This window comes from Zonotrichia albicollis, chromosome 7 (assembly GCF_047830755.1).
Source record: "Zonotrichia albicollis isolate bZonAlb1 chromosome 7, bZonAlb1.hap1, whole genome shotgun sequence".
NCBI lineage: Eukaryota > Metazoa > Chordata > Aves > Passeriformes > Passerellidae > Zonotrichia > Zonotrichia albicollis.
In genome coordinates, this window is record NC_133825.1 from 48,319,966 (window position 1) to 48,338,312 (window position 18,347).

The following is an 18,347-nucleotide window of genomic DNA, read 5'->3' on the forward strand; positions in this document are numbered from 1 at the left end:
GTTTTAATGGAATTGCTCCATCAGGTAAATTATTTGATTGCAAACTTACGCTTTAATTTTTGTGTGCAGAAATAAGACAAAGACCTGGTGTTTTTTTTGTTTTGTTTTTTTTTTTAAATCACATATCTATGTTATCTACAGCTGACTATTTTTACCTTTAATTTTGTATCAATCATATGAAATACTCCTAATCATGATCAATGACAGATGGCCAGAAAGGTTTGGGTTGGAAGGACCTTCAGGATCATCCAATTCCAACCTTCCACTGTCCCAGGTTGCTCCAAACCCTGTCCAGCCTTGCCTTGGCCACTTCCAGGGATTAAATTCAGCAAATATTCCATATTTGTAGCACTTCTTGATAGTTTTGTTATTGAGCTGTGTTCCTGAGCTCGATTGTGTCACCTGTCACAGCTCTGCCAATCCTGTTTGGCTCCAGTGCTATTTCTGTCCCCTCAGCATCTCCAGGTGTCCTCTCTCCAAATGACCTTTTCCTGAAATATCCTCCTGCCATGTGCCTCTTTTCACTTTCAAACTTGCATTTTGTCCCTTAAGCCTGCCCATAATAACTCCATTAATTTAATTATCCAGGACTCTCCTGTTCTCTTGGCATGACACACGGAGATGGGAATTATTTGCTTCAGAAGCATTTTTTCTTTAATAATAGAATCCCATTTTTCAATGGACTGACAATTCTGAACAAGCCCTACAGAAACAAGAGATGAATTTTAAATATTATTTAATAGCACAAACCTTGGCCTGACACATCTGGTCAGGACATCCGAAAGCTTCACTTCCCTCCATGTTGTTAAATATTGTTAAATTGGGAGCACTGACTCAGAGTTTTTCCATCTTTAATGCTATCCCAAATTCTTCCTCCAAACAGAGGGGCTGTTTTTATCAACAAGCAGTAAAATTCTGTTTGTGGTAAATATTTCTGTGTTTTCTCCCCAGAATCCCTATAGACTTACAAGGTTTGTAACCAAAGCTTCCCATTTTAGGGCAGTTGCCTGTACATCAGTGCTGTCTTTCGGAGGAAAACTCGGCCAAATAAAATCAACTAGCAGCCCTTGGATGATTTGATTTTGGCACCACCCTCATGGGGGAGGATTTTTTCCCCAATATCCCATCCAGCCCTGCCCTCTGGATGACCATTCTTTGTGTCCTGTCCCTCCATCCCTTATCCCAAGTCTTTTTCCAGCTCTCCTGGAGCCCCTTCAGGGAGATGAATTTTCTCTTTTTGGCTTTCTGTGTTTGACAATATATATTAATGAATTTACTTTTGCATGCAGGCAGCAGAGAACCTTTTCTAATTTAGTTGAGCTATGAGGGATTGAGAGCAGAATTTGAGGAGTGAGAACCATTGGGATTAAACATATGGACTGTGGGAGGGTTTGGAGCAACAAGCTCTGAGATATGGATGGGTTTTCTCATTTTCTAGCACAGTCACACGTTGTTGTCATGGATCATTTTCAGGTTTTAGCTGCTCATGATCTGTTGGTTACTGGAGAATTGCTGACTCAGAGAAATCTGGGTTCAGGATGGAGCTGCTGAGGCATTTCAGAGAATCATGGGATCCCAGAATGGTTTGGGTTGGAAGGGACCTTAAAGCTCATCCCATTCCAACCCCTTGGGCAGGGACACCTCCCACTGTCCCAGGTGCTCCAGCCCCAGTGTCCAGCCTGGCCTTGGGCACTGCCAGGGATCCAGGGGCAGCCACAGCTGCTCTGGGCAGTGCCAGGGCTCAGAATCTTCACAGGGAACAATTCCCAATCTCCCATCCATCCCTGCCCTCTGGCACTGGGAGCCATTCCCTGAGTCCTGTCCCTTCAGACTTTTGTAGTCTCTCTCTATCTGTATCCTTGAGATACTGGAAGGGACAATGAGGTCACCCCAAAGCCTCTGATCCAGGCTGAACAATCCCAGTTCTCCCAACCTTTCCCCACAGCAGAGCTGCTCTATCCTCTGACCATCCTGGAGCTGCTCTGGGCTCATCCCAGCAGCTCCATGTCCATCCTCCACTCGTCCCTTGACACCTCCAGGGCTGGAGCCTGCTCAGGTTCGGAGCGGCTTTTTCCTCTTTCTGCCTCCAGGGAAATTCTCCTTCCTTCCTTCCTTCCTTCCTTCCTTCCTTCCTTCCTTCCTTCCTTCCTTCCTTCCTTCCTTCCTTCCTTCCTTCCTTCCTTCCTTCCTTCCTTCCTTCCTTCCTTCCTTCCTTCCGCCACTTCCTTCCTTCCGCCACTTCCTTCCTTCCGCCACTTCCTTCCTTCCGCCACTTCCTTCCTTCCGCCACTTCCTTCCTTCCGCCACTTCCTTCCTTCCGCCACTTCCTTCCGCCACTTCCTTCCTTCCTTCCTTCCGCCACTTCCTTCCTTCCTTCCTTCCGCCACTTCCTTCCTTCCGCCACTTCCTTCCTTCCGCCACTTCCTTCCTTCCGCCACTTCCTTCCTTCCGCCACTTCCTTCCTTCCGCCACTTCCTTCCTTCCGCCACTTCCTTCCTTCCGCCACTTCCTTCCTTCCGCCACTTCCTTCCTTCCGCCACTTCCTTCCGCCACTTCCTTCCTTCCGCCACTTCCTTCCGCCCCTTCCTTCCTTCCTTCCGCCACTTCCTTCCTTCCGCCACTTCCTTCCGCCACTTCCTTCCTTCCGCCACTTCCTTCCTTCCGCCACTTCCTTCCTTCCGCCACTTCCTTCCTTCCGCCACTTCCTTCCTTCCGCCACTTCCTTCCTTCCGCCACTTCCTTCCTTCCTTCCCTCCCTCCCTCCCTCCCTCCCGCCCCTCAGGTGACACCTGAATTTCCCCTCACATCCTCCAGGCTCTCAGAGCAGCTGCACCATGGGGAGGTGGAGCAGGAATGACAGAATTCCACCCTGTGGGTGCCATTAATTGGGTGACACAGCATTAGTGCTTCCCATCCTGGAAAAACAGGAATCCAGAGAAGCACTCATCACATCAAAATGAGCTTAATGCACTTCCCAGCAATCTCAGCTAAATTTCAGCCCAAAAATCAGCCCAGCCTGGGATCCGAAGCACTGCCAGCATTCAGGAGCCTCTGAGATCCATTTTTCATCTTACAGTCCAGAGATAAGATGAGAAAATGTAAATTAATTAATGTGGGTAGGAAATAAAAAGGTGATGAAAATTGCTATTCTCAGCATTGAACCACCTGATTTTCTTACACTGTTGCTATCCTAGGGATTGATGCCTTATGCTCACTTTTTTATTGCCACATTTGTTAATTTGAATAATTAATATTTAAGTATCTAACCTTTAAAAGTGAATTTCTTCCATGTGGGCTCTGTGCTGCCTGATTAACTTTTATCCCCATATTTTAACCTGTTTGACCTCTTGTACTGAATTGCATTTTATAGATTCTGAATAATATATTTTCTGCTGGGTAGTGAGAGTCCACCTTAAATTAATATAAAGTAAAAGCACAGCAGCATAAATCAATAAAGGAGTAAAAAGTAGCCAAATTAATGGTTGAGACAGCTTTGAGTGATTTTTTTTTTTCCCCACAGAAGTGGAGTGTGGATTTGTTCTCTTTCCAAGTCAGAAACTGGGATTTCAGCTCCCAGAAGTTTCCCTCCAGCAGCTGAAATTTCCTTGTAAAAGCCGTTGGAAATTCCTGACCTTCCTGCCTAAAGGGAATTCCTACTGGAATTCCACAAAATCCTCCTTCCCAGAAATAATTACTGCTAAAATCCTGAGAATAATACACCAAATATTCCAGAGAAACTCCATTTTCTCCTTCTCAAGGATTAACCTTCACATGGGATGGGAAATGAAACAGGAGCAGGAAGGGCAGGTCCAGGAAAAGATAATTATGGAATAAAAGAGGCTGGGAAGTTTTCAGTCCACCTGGGTTTGATGTTTTTCAGAATTCCTACAGTTTCTGCATTTTAATGCAATTCCTTCCTAACAGCAAGATTTTACTGCACTGTCAAAATTGCATATTTACTGCCATATACAGAATTTTAATTAAAATTCTTCACTGTTTAAATTGACTTTGTCCTGGTAATACCACCAATTAAATTTCTTTTCTGTCTTTAAAAATGCCCATGGGGCATCAGCATCAGACAGAAATTTGTGTTGTGTTTGTAGCAGATGATTTTGGAAGGGTTCTGTGACCTCATGGTTATTGAAACTGCTGGATAAAATGATAAAGTGGTTGGGTTTTTTAATTTAATCACATTTTTGGCTTCTGTTTTAATTTCTACCTGACCATGCCTACAAAGAATATTTTTTACTGACAGTTTTAAGGCTGTGGCTGCTCTGGTGCAGTGAGAGAAGCTGAGTGATTCCTGGCTCTGGAGTTCCAAGTTCCTGAACATATTGCAGAAATAAGTGGAATTCTGAGGAAAATGAAATATCCAAATGGGAATGTCTTCCTTTTCCTCCTGATTTTCAAAGCAGCTTCTGGTTTTGCTAATTTGTCTTTTTGATACTCTTTTAATATTTCAGCAGTTTCCTATTTATTTTAAAAAACGAGCAAATAATCTGATTTTCCTTTAGTACTAAGAAATATTTATTCATCTCAATATAAAGACAAAATAATATAAAAGAGATTTTTAATACTAACAGAAAATTAAATTTAATATGCAAAATAACTGTATTCCCAAAAGGCTCTTCTTAGAATTTATTCCTGCCAGTATTGATATTTTGGATGCTAAAAACTCTTTAAAGCATAGCAGATTTTTTTTGTTGCCTTCTCCACTGTCTCTGGTTTTTGTGCTCCATTATATCAATACTCTGAAATTCATCTTGAGGGGGAAGATTTTAATTCCATGAATTTCTCCCTCACCTGTGCTCTGCCTGACACTGCAGGATGCACTTGGGTAACTTAATAATTCCTTTAAGATGCTGTTTGAAAATAAAGATTTGAAACAGCTGTAAATATTTTTTTTAGCGTTACAATGTTAAAAATTGAATCAAAATGCAAAAACCCACACAGTCAGTTAAGGCAAAGTGAAGGATTTCTCTTTAAATATATATTTATCCCTTAAGGGCATTATTTATATATTAATGCTCTTATGGAATAATTTTATAGAAAGAATTATTATGATAATACAATATTTATTTACTATTATAGTAACATATTATTTACTATTATTATTATGTAATTGTATAGAGTATTATTAATTATATATAGAATATATATTATATGTATATACATGGAAATGTATATATATATTTATATGGGATAAATTAATCATTTATTTATTTATTTATGTAGATATTTAAGTCTCTCCTGTGTTAATTGGGAAAACGAGCTCAAGACTAAGAACCTCCTGCTGACAGGTCCAGTGCCTTCCAAGAACTCAGGGATTTTTGGCAGCTTGAGCAGTTTTAATTTCTGTTCCTAAAAGCTGTTTTGCCCTAAAGAGGACTCGGGTCCCTCCCTGCAGCGTTTTCCATGCAAACCCTTGGCAAAGGAGCATCTGGATTTAATCCAGCCTGACTCAGGAGCTGCTGCCCTTTTCCCAGAGGTGTTCAGAGCTCCTGCAGGATATCCCAAGGCTGCTTTTATCAGTGAATTCCTGGTTTATCCCTTCTGGCTTATCCTGTCTCCATAATCCCCTGTGCTCCTGCCTCCCCTGCTCTGCTGTGCCTCTGCTCTCTGATTGCTTGCCTGCTGCAGGAATTCTGCTCAACTGGCACAAAGCTGAGCTGGGTTTTGCTCAAAAATCCCCTGCAAACAGGGCTTGAGGCAAATATCCAAAGGGATTCCGGCTGGGAATGGCAGCAGGACCTGCCCAGAGGGGTTCCAGCTGGGAATGGGCAGCAGGACCTGCCCACAGGGATTCCAGGTGGGAATGGGCAGCAGGACCTGCCCACAGGGATTCCAGGTGGGAATGGGCAGCAGGACCTCCCATAGAGATTCCAGCTGGGAATGGGCAGCAGGATCTGCCCACAGGGATTCCAGCTGGGAATGGGCAGCAGGATCTGTCCAAAGGGATTCCAGGTGGGAATGGGCAGCAGGACCTGCCCAGAGGGGTTCCAGGTGGGAATGGGCAGCAGGACCTCCCAAAGGGATTCCAGGTGGGAATGGGCAGCAGGACCTGCCCAAAGGGATTCCAGGTGGGAATGGCAGCAGGATCTGCCCAAAACATTCCAGGTGGGAATGGCAGCAGGACCTGCCCAAAACATTCCAGGTGGGAATGGGCAGCAGGATCTGCCCAGAGGGGTTCCAGGTGGGAATGGCAGCAGGACCTGCCCAAAGGGATTCCAGGTGGGAATGGCAGCAGGATCTGCCCAAAACATTCCAGGTGGGAATGGCAGCAGGATCTGCCCAAAACATTCCAGGTGGGAATGGCAGCAGGACCTGCCCACAGGGATTCCAGGTGGGAATGGCAGCAGGACCTGCCCAAAACATTCCAGATGGGAATGGCAGCAGGACCTGCCCTCTCTCTGTAGAAAAACTCTCCCAACTTGCTTTTCTGGATTTCATTCCTATTGAGTGCAAGAATGGAAGCTGGAAATTTCCTTAACTTGAAATCCTAACTGAGTAGAAATGAAGATCTGCAAAAATGTCTTAATTGGGATTTTTTTCCTAGCTAGTGGAACAAGGAGAATTCCCTGCTGGAGCTGTGCTGTTCCCTCCAGGCTGCTCTGGGGCAGGAGCTGCACGGCCAAGGGGAGGCACAGGAGGCTTTGGGTGTTTCTGTGCTTCTCAACTTGGCTGCAGAGCAGGAACAAAGACATTTATTGGTTCCTGGCCCTGCACAGAGCCCTGTTGTGGTTGGTTGTAAGTGGAGCTGGAGGTTTCCATCCTTTTCTCCTTTTCTAATGTGCAGTGAAGAGAAAATTCATAAATAAACAGCTCCAGCTGTTCTGCCTAAAGCTGGCTGAGCAGAGAATTAAGGAGTGAGGGGGGAAATCCTGCACTGGTGCCTTCATTTGAGTTTTGTCTGCACTGGAATTGGCATCCTGTGCGTTTTCATTTGTGCTGCACTGCCTGAGCTGCTGAAACCCTGAGCCACGTTTGTTTTCCCCTCCCCTGCAAACAGCCAGGTGGATTTTTTGGGACTCCAGAGAAGGAGGACAATGAAGCTGTCAGGGTGAAACATTGTCAGCCTCACGATGGCTTCACCTCATGCCCAGTGCCTGTTATTCCTTCACTGGACGTGCCAAAAAAACCCCAAACTGGGTAGGAATGCCAGTTTATAAAATCAGAAAATGAAATGGTTTGTGTTGGGAGGGATTTTAGAGCTCATCTCATTCCAACCCTTGAGCAGGGACACTTTCACTATCCCAGGCTCTCCAGCCTGGCCTTGGGCACTGCCAGGGATGCAGGGCAGCCTCAGCAAATCTGGGAATTCCATCCCAGCCCCTGCCCACCCTCCCAGGGAACAATTCCTGCCCAAAATCCCATCCATCCCTGATTTTACCCCAAAACTGTAGATGGGATCTGTATCTGGTTCTCTTTGCTTCACAAACCCTCTCTCCAAGTGACTTCCCAAGTCCAGTTGTTATTGCCATAAAAATAAATCTGAAGTAGGTACAGAGGTGTATAAAAGTAAAGCTGAAGTTACTTGTTGGCCAGGAAATCAGAAATACCTCCAGCAATTTAAAAACAAAGCTCACCCCTTGTAACACCTCCCATCCCACAGCTCTGTGCCCACAATCATCTCTTTGGGATTTAAATTTCCACAGATATTGAATTTTAGGACTGTAATGGAGTTAAGTTTCTGTTTTGTTGGTTGGAACATCAAGGCCAATTGCTGAGCCTCCCTTAGGGACTGAATCTTGGCTTTTTCCCAGGGAAAAATGGGAATATTGGTATTTTTACCCACCTGTAGATAATACATGCACTGTTCCTGCACGTGTCACAATTGGCCGTGTCCTGGCCGGTCCGATAGGAAAGCCTGCAAAGACAAGAACATGGCATCAGTAAAAAAGTTATTTATTTTAACAAGTTTTGCCCTTCCATGAGCATTTTCATAATATTCTGAATTTCAGGATTATTTTTTTACCTTGAATATTGAATACAAAAATCCAAACATTAGGAAAATAGCGCCAAAAATTCAATTTAAATTAAGAAATTACTTCTTTGGGGTGGATTAATATTTTCCCCACTTTCACTCTACCCAAACTCTGAGCATTAAGAAATAAATCAAAACACAAAATCCATTCCATCAGGAGGAGTATACAGACTATAATAATGCAACATAAGGTCTGTTTAGGAATTTTGTGCCTCTCAGTGAGGTCTGAAGATTTGTTGTAGGGATGTTTATGTGTTAAAAGGAAGAAAATGCCTTTGAAATGACATTTCCTGTGCTCCCTTAGCCTGCAGCTGTGCTTTGTCACACTCTGGTTTGAAGTCTCTTGCAGCAGTGACTTCTCATTTACCTGTGCTTGTCTCTGCCTTGGTCACTTTAATTAAAAAAGTGACTTTTAAGGAATGCAGGTACTATTTAATACATAGAATTTGCATTAAAATAAATATATTTCATTAAAACAGAACAGTTGCCTGTGAACATGGATGTTCTGGCATGCAGATGAGTTTAAAATGAAAATTGTTAATTCAATATTTATGCTTTGGTACTTAGATTTTTCTTTGTAAAATCACAAATTTAGACTCTTTTGAAGTTAATCTCAGTTTGTTACATACAAACAAATGCTGGCAACATATCTTCAGAGTTGTTTTTAGAAGAAGTGGTGAAATAATTTGTCCAGGGAACTTTGGAGATGTGGAAAATAGATCCAAGTCAGGATTCCTTCAGGGAATGAGGTTCTGCCTCCAGCCCAGGCAGTTCAGCTGATTGACCTCCAATTACTCAGGGCTGCTTTGTTTAACCAGGGGCATCTCTGCCCTTGCAGGGACAGAGCTCCTCTGCTGCCCTGACAATCAGCAAAAATTAAAAATCCAGCATAAAAATTTGCAAAAAAAGCAGCTTAATTTTTACCTGACCAAATATCCAGCCTATGTAATATCAAGTGTTAATGGGAAACTGCACCAAGTGTGTGATGTGCCTGTGCCCAGGATGGAGAACCAGCATTTCTGAGGTGCTGCAGGCTGTTTGTGGAGCTCAGGAAAGGACCAGCTGGGCCTGTGTCACTTTTCTTTACGATTTTAAGGATTAGCAGTGGCTGGGGTGGTGGCACAGCCACAGGCTCTGGGCTCTGGGTGCAGCTCCTGGCGCTGTGGTGGCACCAACACAAGTTCATGAGAGGGAGAATCTGCTTCTTTTAAGACTTTTTATTCCTTCTTAAAGCAAAATAGAAAGTGGAGTTCTTGCTGTTCTAGCTGGTGGTTGTTATTTGGCCTCAAAATTGCTTTTTAATCAGAGGAACATGATCAGATTACCAATATTGCTGATTTTTAGCATCACACAAAAGCCACATCATGGAACCGTGGAATGGTTTGGGTGGGAAGGGACCTTAAATCCACCCAGAGCCACCCCTGCCATGGCAGGGACACCTCCCACTGTCCCAGGTGCTCCAGCCTGGCCCTGGGCACTGCCAGGGATCCAGGGGCAGCCACAGCTGCTCTGGGAATTCCATCCCATCCCTTCCCCACCCTCCCAGGGATAAATTCCTTCCCAATATCCCATCTAAACTTGCTGTCATTTTCTGAACCTGGAAAATGAAATTTGAGATAAATTTCAGGATGTAGGATGTAATATAAAAGTGGATTTTTATTGAAGGCTTTCAGGGACAGTTATGGAAAGATGCCTACAAAAGTCTTCCATCCCAGTGGGGAGTAGATTTTTATATGTTTTAGGAAATTAGCATAATTGGTCAAAGGGCTTATTGGGAGGAGAGGTGGTGGTGCAATTTTCTCCAGGTAAAGTCCCTGTTCTGGAGTACTGAGCTGTACTTTATCCATGAAATTTGTCTTGAAGAGTTGTTCTCAACCTTGGTACTTAGAGAGAACCAACCTAGCATAGGGGTCTTGTGTTTCTCAGGGCTTGGAATTCTGGAATTTGTGCTGGTTTGTGTTTAGGGAAAAGTCATGCAAAGTTACTTGGTGCATTAGGTATTAATATAATAGGTTACAGAGCTCCAAATAAATGTGCAGAGAATACAGAGGGCATAAAAAAGAAAAAAAAAATGCAAAAACCAAAATGGCATCAAACCCACTCTCCTTGAGATGTGCAGAGGAATTCACACAAAGCACAATGTCCATTTGCTGTGCTCTTCCTTATGGGAAAACCCCACTCCTGGTTTATATTTGCTCTTATCCTCTCTAAGAGAAGCAATTCCTGATTTTCATTTCCCCTCTTCAGACCTTTCAGAAGCTGACATTCAAATTGTCCCTGCTATGAACCCGAGACTTGTAAAATGTTTTTTTTCCAAGCTATTGATCAGCTCCTAAAAGCTCTAACTAAAGATACAACATTTAAAACCTGGAGATGAGTTGGGGAAGGCCTTTATTTACTGAGGCCATAAAGAAGAGTCAATAGCTGCCTTCAGAGGGACGTGGCTCTGCTCTTTATAGGTAAAGCCATAAACACCCTGTGCTGGTGCCAGCTTGGGTTGGTTTTTTGTTTAAAGTTGTTTTCCAGTTGGGACATTTTCATTCATCTCTGTAGCCCTGCAAGCAGCTGGAACTGGATGATCTTTAAGGTTTTCCCAACCCAAACCATTCTATGATTTGATGGTCTTTAAATGCATAATAATTCTAGATTTCCACATACTTAAAAGCATATTTGCTGGTATAAGGCTGACTTGTTAAGCTGATGAAAATGAATACTTACATCCTTGGATGTAATTATTTAAAAATGAGATGATTTTTGGATGATGAGTTTGAAATCCTGATCTCTCAACTGCCACATTCAGCTGTGCTTGGTTTTAGCATCTTTGCAATTCTCAGTCTTCACTGCTTACAGTGATATATTCGTTTTCTAGTTGGATTTAATTCTTGATTAAATTTCCTTAAAGCAGTTTTTCCTTACTGAGTACTTTTAGCTTTTCAGAGATGATTTTTGCATATTTTCTATTATTTCCTTCTTTGAGTGATCCTGTTAGAATTCCCTGAAAGCCCCAAGAACACTCCATGGTGTCCCAGTGTTTGGTTTCCATCTGGCAGTTTCAGAGCTCTTTAGCCAGGACTGAATTATGTGAGTGTTAGAACAGCGTAAATTCAATTATTTCTCTAAAAATTAAACTCCTCATGAAAGAATTTTGTTGTTGATACCTCAGGGCTTTGGACTTTCGCTTTCTTGTTTTCACATAATTATCTACACAAACACTTGCATGGAATTCATCTCTTCACTCCAGCAAGGATTTCACTACTGGCACAGCACTGCCATGCAGATTTTAGGCAATGGGGTTGGTTTTCAGGGCAGACTTCCTGAAAAACAGAGTTTCCATCAGTTTTGGCTCCTGGGAATGATTTGGGAGCAGAGTCTGGATCCCAGGAAAAGGAGAGAGCAGAGTTCTGGGTGATGATGCTTTCCTTGTGCCATGCAGTGTTTGAGTAAGCTGCTTTTTTTCCTTCCTCCTAAAAGTAGTTTAGAAACTATTCCCATGTAGGAGAGAGACCAAAACTTTGTCCTTCGTTAGTAAACCAGTTGTTATTTCTGGTAAAAATAAATCCTTTCAAATGTCAAGTCTTTCACAAGGCAGAGTTTCCTACAGAAAATCTGTCGCCTTTTTGGAGAAATGGAAGTTGGGTTTGGCCTGTTGGGCTCCCAGGGTTACTCCTGGAGTTTCAGCCTATTTTGGATGTGATTGTTCTGATGTCCACTGAGGAGGAGCCATTGCTCCAGAACTTCATCCTTTTAACCTTAAATCCTGTATTTTCTGTTTCCATCTGGGCGTGCAGAGCTTGGGCAGGTCATGGAATCCCAGAACCCCAGACTGGTTTGGGTTGGAAGGGACCTTAAATCCCACAAAATTCCATGGGCAGGGACACCTCCCACTGTCCCAGGGTCCCCAAGCCCTGTCCAACCTGGCCTCAAAGGTCCTGGAGCAAGGATGGATGTGGTGAGCTCAGTTTCTCTGCCTGCATCTCCCCTTGGAAAGGAGATCTCATCTCCAGTTTTTCACACATTTTTCCATATTATTTTCAGGAGACTTTCATTTCCTGTCAGGTTAAATTTTTTTTTTAGCATTCTGGGTACAACCTGAGCTTAACCTCAATTAACACTCCCAAGCATTAAAATATCATAATGAAGAGCAGCCATTTTGCTGACATGGGCTGGCAGGAACTAAGAATAGGCTGCAATTTTCAGAGCAGCCCAGGGGGATTACACTCTCTAAATCCCTGTGAAACACACAATTTGTGCACCTGCTGGAGGCTTTTTAAAAAAAAAAACACCAACTTAAACATCAAAATCTTTGCATTTGTATATTTTTTTTCTTGTGTAAATTAGAGAGACTCCATTGAGCTGGGAGAGGGAAGCTTAGATCTGTGTATGCTGATTTTTTTTTTTTTTTTAATGGGCATCTATTAAAATAAAGAAAAAACTCCTAGCAATGATTTAGAAGGATTGATCTGTTAGATCTGGAGTCCCCTAATGGCAGGATTTTCCAGAAGTGGCTGTGATGGGTACAGAGCAGCATGATCTTGATGTTCCTCACACTTTTGATGGATTATTACCAGCAAGGAGGATGAACAGACTTCAAGAATTGTTTTTGGTTGATGTTTGTTATTTAAATATAGTGAAACAAATGATCTTAGGCAGGCAGTGGGCCTTTGAAGTGTGTTTGATGTGACAGTTCTGGCCTTGCTCAGAGGAAGTGCAGGCCCTGCTTCTCCTCAAGTCTTGGTATTAATTGGAGTTGTTTTATTATTTCCCAGAGCTGCTGAGACAACTCATCACACAGCTGGTTAAACCTACTGATCCCAGAATCCCAGAGTGGTTTGGCTTGGAAAGGGGCCTAAAACCCACCCAGTTCTGCCCCCTGCCATGGGAACACCTTCCCTAGACCAGGTTGATTTAAGCCCCATCCCATCTGGCCTAAGGTTGCCCATCTTTACAGAAAAATGCTTTAAAAATCAACAGTTGGGTGGAGAACTTCTCAAAATCTTTGTTTCTTGCTTTAAAGTATTACAGAACTGATAATTCCAGTAACTGTGCTTCAAGAGAAAATTGGAATTATTGCTACAAACATAATCTGCCTTTTGGCAAAATAAAATGACTCCACTTTGTCATGAGAGCTTTAGTTGTCCTTATGACTTGAGTAAGTCATTTTTCAGCCATGTAAAATGCAGAAAAATCTCTTGTATATCTTCTGCATCTTATTTTAGGTTAAAATAAATCCTGCTTAGCCCTAGAGGTTTATTCTGCCCTAGGAAAGATTTACCACTTTAGTTCAATGGGAAACTCATACAAATGTATTTGTATATCAGCAAAATCAGGTTTTTAGTGGATGAAAGTCTCTAGTTCCTTTAAGAACTTCAGATTCTGCTCCCAAACCAGGTCTGGGCAGGTCTAAACCACCTTGGGCCAGCCTTTGGCTCCTCTAAGGGTGTTTTGAAAAATCACTTTCAAAGTAGAAAAATTGTTTTAACCTTTTTGCTGCTGTGTTTTCCTGAAGTTGATAATTACCAATTAGCAGTTTGCATTTAGAGAGGGTAAAAATCAGGATGGATGTTGTGCTTCCAGGAATTACCTTGAGGCTCTTGTGGATGCAAACACGGATTTGCTCTGTGTTTTCAGGGTCTGGCGTGCTTGGGTTAGTTCTGGTTTTCCTCCTAACTATTTTTTCTGTTTTCCATGGTTTTGTTGAGTCTGTTTTTCCTCTTTCCCTCTGTTTTGTTTTCCCACTCAGAGATCACACAGGTCTGAGTGATCCCAGCTTTGTGCTGCTGGCTGGTTTAGTTAATCCTTTCTAACTAAGGATTAATTAACCTTAGTGAAAACAGTTTTCCTCTCTCCAGAGCTCATCCCATTCCACCCCCTGCCCTGGACAGGGACAGCTTCCACAATCCCAGGCTGTCCAAACCCCATCCACCCTTCTCTCTGAACACTCTTCTCTCTCTTCTTATTTCAAGGTTGATATTTCCGATCTGGCTGCTGAAAAAAATCCTTTGCCATGTAGAGAAAGTCAGTGGTGAGATTTTTCAGGCTCGTTCCAAGACAGTGGTTTGTCTTTTGCTGCATCCTGACAGTTGGAAGCAGATGACTAATTTGCTTTTTGAGGTATTTGCACTGTGGGCGTACGGCACGACTCCCACGACAGCAATTCAAGAGCTTTCACCCTGTAAATACATTTTCTATTATACTCAGGTTAGTCAGGGAGTGTTGGGGTTTTTTTAAATAACTATATATTTTAATAGGACTGTTGAGGTTTTTTTTTTTAATAAAAAACACAGTGAGGACAAAGACAATTATAATGTATTTCAAGGGAAATCACAAAGTCTTACAGGAATTAGGTGTGTGCAAGGTCAAACAATTTTCCTGAATATTTGTGCCTTTGTTGTCTCATCAGAAAAACCAGGAGGATAATTAAAATGTCAGCTTTTGGTGTTAATAACCACTCAGGGAATTTGCTGTGGTGGAGCAGCAGCTGCAGTGCTGGTGGGTGATTCTTGGGCCAGGCACTTCCCAGGTTATCCGGGAGCACATTCCAGCAGTGAGGCTGAGACGAGCTCTGTCCCTTCCCCCTTCATCCCAAATCTCTCCCCATTGTGGTTTCCCCCTGAGGGAGGATTCAGGACTGAATTTGGGGTTTTTACCTGGATTTGGGGTTGTTGCCTGGAGCCTCTGAGGCAGCAGCTCATCATCAGATCTGCACCCACCCATCCTTTCCTGCAGCTTCAAGGGTTCCTCTTCCCACTTCCCACTGCTCTTACACACCCAAATCTATGGGAGTTTATATTTAATTCTGGGTGTGTGACTTTTGGGAGCAGCTGGGGTGATGTAGATGGTGGAAATCCTTGTGCCCTCACAGCTCCTGCTGTTCCCACCCTGAGCTGAGTTCCTACTGCTGCCACACAGCACCTGGGATTCTGCTTGGCTTGGACTGCTGAGCTGAGGCTGCTCCCAGGAATTGTTTCTATAAAGGAGGGAAGATTGGAGAAATCAAAATCTGTGCTATTATTTCATCATTTTGCTGTGATTAAGATTTCAGTGCAAGCTCAAATACCCTCTGTGCATTGTCTCTCTAAGCCTACACTGGCTTCAAATAATAACTGCATCAGGCAGGCTTGTTTAAGATTCCAAACGTTGTGCAGCAGCAGAGAATTAAAAGAGGGAGGAGAATTGCTGGCCACTGCTCCTGGTGTTTGTGTGGAGCCAGTGCTTGGTGTTCCAGGAGGGCTGGACGTGGCACAAGGTGGGGATCAGGCACAGGTGGGACTTGATGCTCCTGGAGGTCTTTTCCCACCTAAATGGTTCTGGGATTCTGTACTTGCAAGAAGGATGGGAAAATGTACGTAGATAAAACCAAAAAATAGCAGGAAGGATTGGAAGTGCTGAACTCTGCCTGTTGCAGCCTAAACAGTACTTTTGTGTTTTCTCATTTCCTTGGATAATGGGAATTTGAAGAGAATCCACAGACCAGGAGTGTGGCAGTTGCTTGAGTTCTGTCCAAAATTCCAGGTGCCATCTCTGGAATTTCTTTGGAGCTTGTGTGGATGACAATAAAGTAAACAAATCTCTGATTTATCAAAGAAATTACCTAACTGACTCCAGGTTCAAATATTCCAGAGGGTAATCTTCGTTCTTAATGCCAAAATTTCCTCCTTAATGCCAGAATAGTTCTGCTGGCCTCCTGAGGAGTTACTGGACCACACACAGCTGTGGTTTTAAAATGAGAAAAGGTGATGGACATGGAATAGGAAATTGTTCCCTGGCATGGGAAGGAATTGTTCCCTGTGAGGCCCTGCCCAGAGAAGCTTTGGCTGCCCTGCATCCCTGGCAGTGCCCAGGGCCAGGCTGGACAGGGCTTGGAGGGGATAATGGAAGGTTCCCTGCCCATGGCAGGGGTGGAATGGGATGGTCTTGAAGGTTCTTTCCAATCCCAACCATTCTGGGATTCTCTGACACTGGAATTGAGGGGAAAAAATCCCCCTGTTCCCCCACAGAGTTGTGTCTATCTTCTTCTGGTTGGTTGATGCAGTGTAGAGATCATATTAGGAAAAGAAGTCCAAACAAAGAATGTTTGGAGGGATTTCCAGCCTCCATTGGAATGGCAGGTTTCCTTCTTGTTGACCTGGAGCACTGATCCATCCATGACATCCAAAAACCATCACAACGGAGCATCCCAAAAAGCTCAGAATTTTCCCAGTTTCACTGAAGTGTTTTACTACCTACTGTTTAACGTGGAAAAAACGGTTCCATGGCAGGGAATTATCCATCCAGCTTCAGAATTGCTCTGTTTGGCAAAGCTCAGAGCAAAAGCTGTAGGAGCTGTGGGGCAGTGTGGACACCTCAGTTGTGTTGGGGTGTGAGTGAGAGCGGTTCCATCAGAGACCCGGCAGTGACAGGGTGGGGTCAGGGTGTGCGAGGGCGTACTGAGCTCTGGAATCTGGCTAGCTAGTGAGGGGCGAAGGCCAGCACTCTTGCACATCTAAAGCTAGCTTCTCTCGGCGTCTTGGCTTTGGGCTGAGCTGGGAGGTGTCTCGGAGCGGCACGAGTGTGAGACGAATCAGGAGGCGACCACTTGCTGGAGGTAGGCTGTCGGTTTTATTACAGATGAACTAACAAGGAGGGGAAACACTCAGCAAATGGCCCCTGTCCGGTTTATCTCGGCTGTTTGAGGGGCCTGAAAAGGCCCGGGGTGGCCTTGGGGCAGCCCGCGTATCGAAGGACGAGAAGAGGCTTCAGTTCTTCTTTCTGGTTTTATGTTTATTAATTGTTTATCTAAAAGATGTTCTTTCAGCCTAACAAAGATCCGCTCAGCAGTCAGCCATGGGCACACTGTCTCTGCCCTCTCGGGCAGCCACGTATCTTTATACCCATTGTTACGTGTACAATATTTATCATTTTTCCCCAATACCATCTATTCTTATAGCTCGGTGTACTCTTAGTAATAACCAATCCAAAGGTGCCACCGTGGCCAAAGAAGATGGAGGAGAGGAGGAAGAAGGAGGAGGACAGGACACACCCCAATTCCTCCATCTTACTCCTCTAAACCCCCCTGTACATAAATCCTAAACCCTGTGTCTCACCCTCTAATTAACTAATCCCTTCACCATTCACCCGGTGAAGCCCTCATCCTTGTCGTCTCCTATGTAGGGTTAAAGTCCAGCCACCAGACACTTCTGGCAACATTCCAGGACTCCCGAGCCCCCCAAGGGGTCTCGGTGGCTCAGCACCTCAGGCCTGAGATCTTGAGATCCGACAGGCCCCGAACAGGGGGCAGGAGAGGGTTTTAAGGGAAAAGGGGGGAAGAAGGCAGGGAAACTCGGCTATCTAATAGAAATACATATTTGGAGGTACGAAACATAACTGATATACTAAAGTAACCAACTGTTATAAATCATAGGAGGGGCTCCGGGGCTACAGCCAACCATACCTCCCAGAGAAAAGAAAATTCTCGAAACTTGGGAGGAGAAAAGGAGTGATTGACTGACTCCAAGGAGGAAACAACTTTCACTTTATAAGAGAAACTAAGGGAGGAGCAGTTTCATTTCCATAGTAACTTAACTGGCAGAGTAGCAGCAGGAAGTAATACAGAAAATGGGGGGAGCAAACTAACAAACTTAAGAACACACCACAGCATCAGGGAGGATGGACACATCCCTGCCTGTGAGCTCCTCACTTTGGTTTTCCTCAGGCCGCAGATCCCAGCATGTGTGAGCTGGGAGGGACCTTAAGGATCCTCCCCCAAGTGCCTGAATCCAGCCCAGGCCTCCATCATCTCCCAGTTCTTCACCTTCCCTTTCCTAACTGTGCTGCACAGAAGCTTTTTTAAGCCTGTCCCAAATCTGGAACCTGGAGTAGCTGGAGGCTCTGCAGTTTGAAAACAAACCACCCCCATCTTCAGACAAGTCTTTTTGCTCTTTTTTTGCCATTTTTCCTCAGTCAGGATAAGAGATAATTGTACCTTTGTGCAAGCACGGGCTCAGAAGGAGGTGTCAATTAGGAATCAGTTGTTTCATCTCCTGGTGAAGGAACAGCAGTGAGAAATTTAACACTCTAAAGCTCATTTTGGTCCCATTTTTGCAGGCTCGTGGCTCTGCATTCTGATACTGCCAACAGCCAAACTGCAGTTATTAAAGGATTATTCTAATTGTGCAAACTTCATAATTCCTTACCTTCAGTCATGATCTTTTTTATAAAAACAGACTGATTTAGCAGGGAAACTCTCCTTGCAGGTGTATGATTTGGGCAGCTTGGTGACATTGGGAAGCTTCTGATCCATGGTAATTCCTACGGATATATTTAGCAATAATGTTGTTTGCTTACACTTTTTTTTTAATCTTTCATTAATAGGTTCCATCAGTTT

General features: G+C 43.8%; 2 protein-coding genes across 4 annotated transcripts in view; one reads left to right on the forward strand and one right to left on the reverse strand.

Annotated features, from left to right (window-relative positions):
* Positions 1–18,347, forward strand: part of DOCK1 (dedicator of cytokinesis 1) — a 291,813-nt gene that overhangs the window by 102,002 nt on the left and 171,464 nt on the right. The window lies entirely within an intron of this gene.
* The window catches only part of INSYN2A (inhibitory synaptic factor 2A), a 43,492-nt gene that overhangs the window by 5,595 nt on the left and 19,550 nt on the right, over positions 1–18,347 (reverse strand). Inside the window, exon 3 of the mRNA XM_014269764.3 lies at positions 7,796–7,867. Coding sequence (XP_014125239.2) covers positions 7,796–7,867 — 72 coding nt within the window. The remainder of the gene's footprint in view (positions 1–7,795; positions 7,868–18,347) is intronic.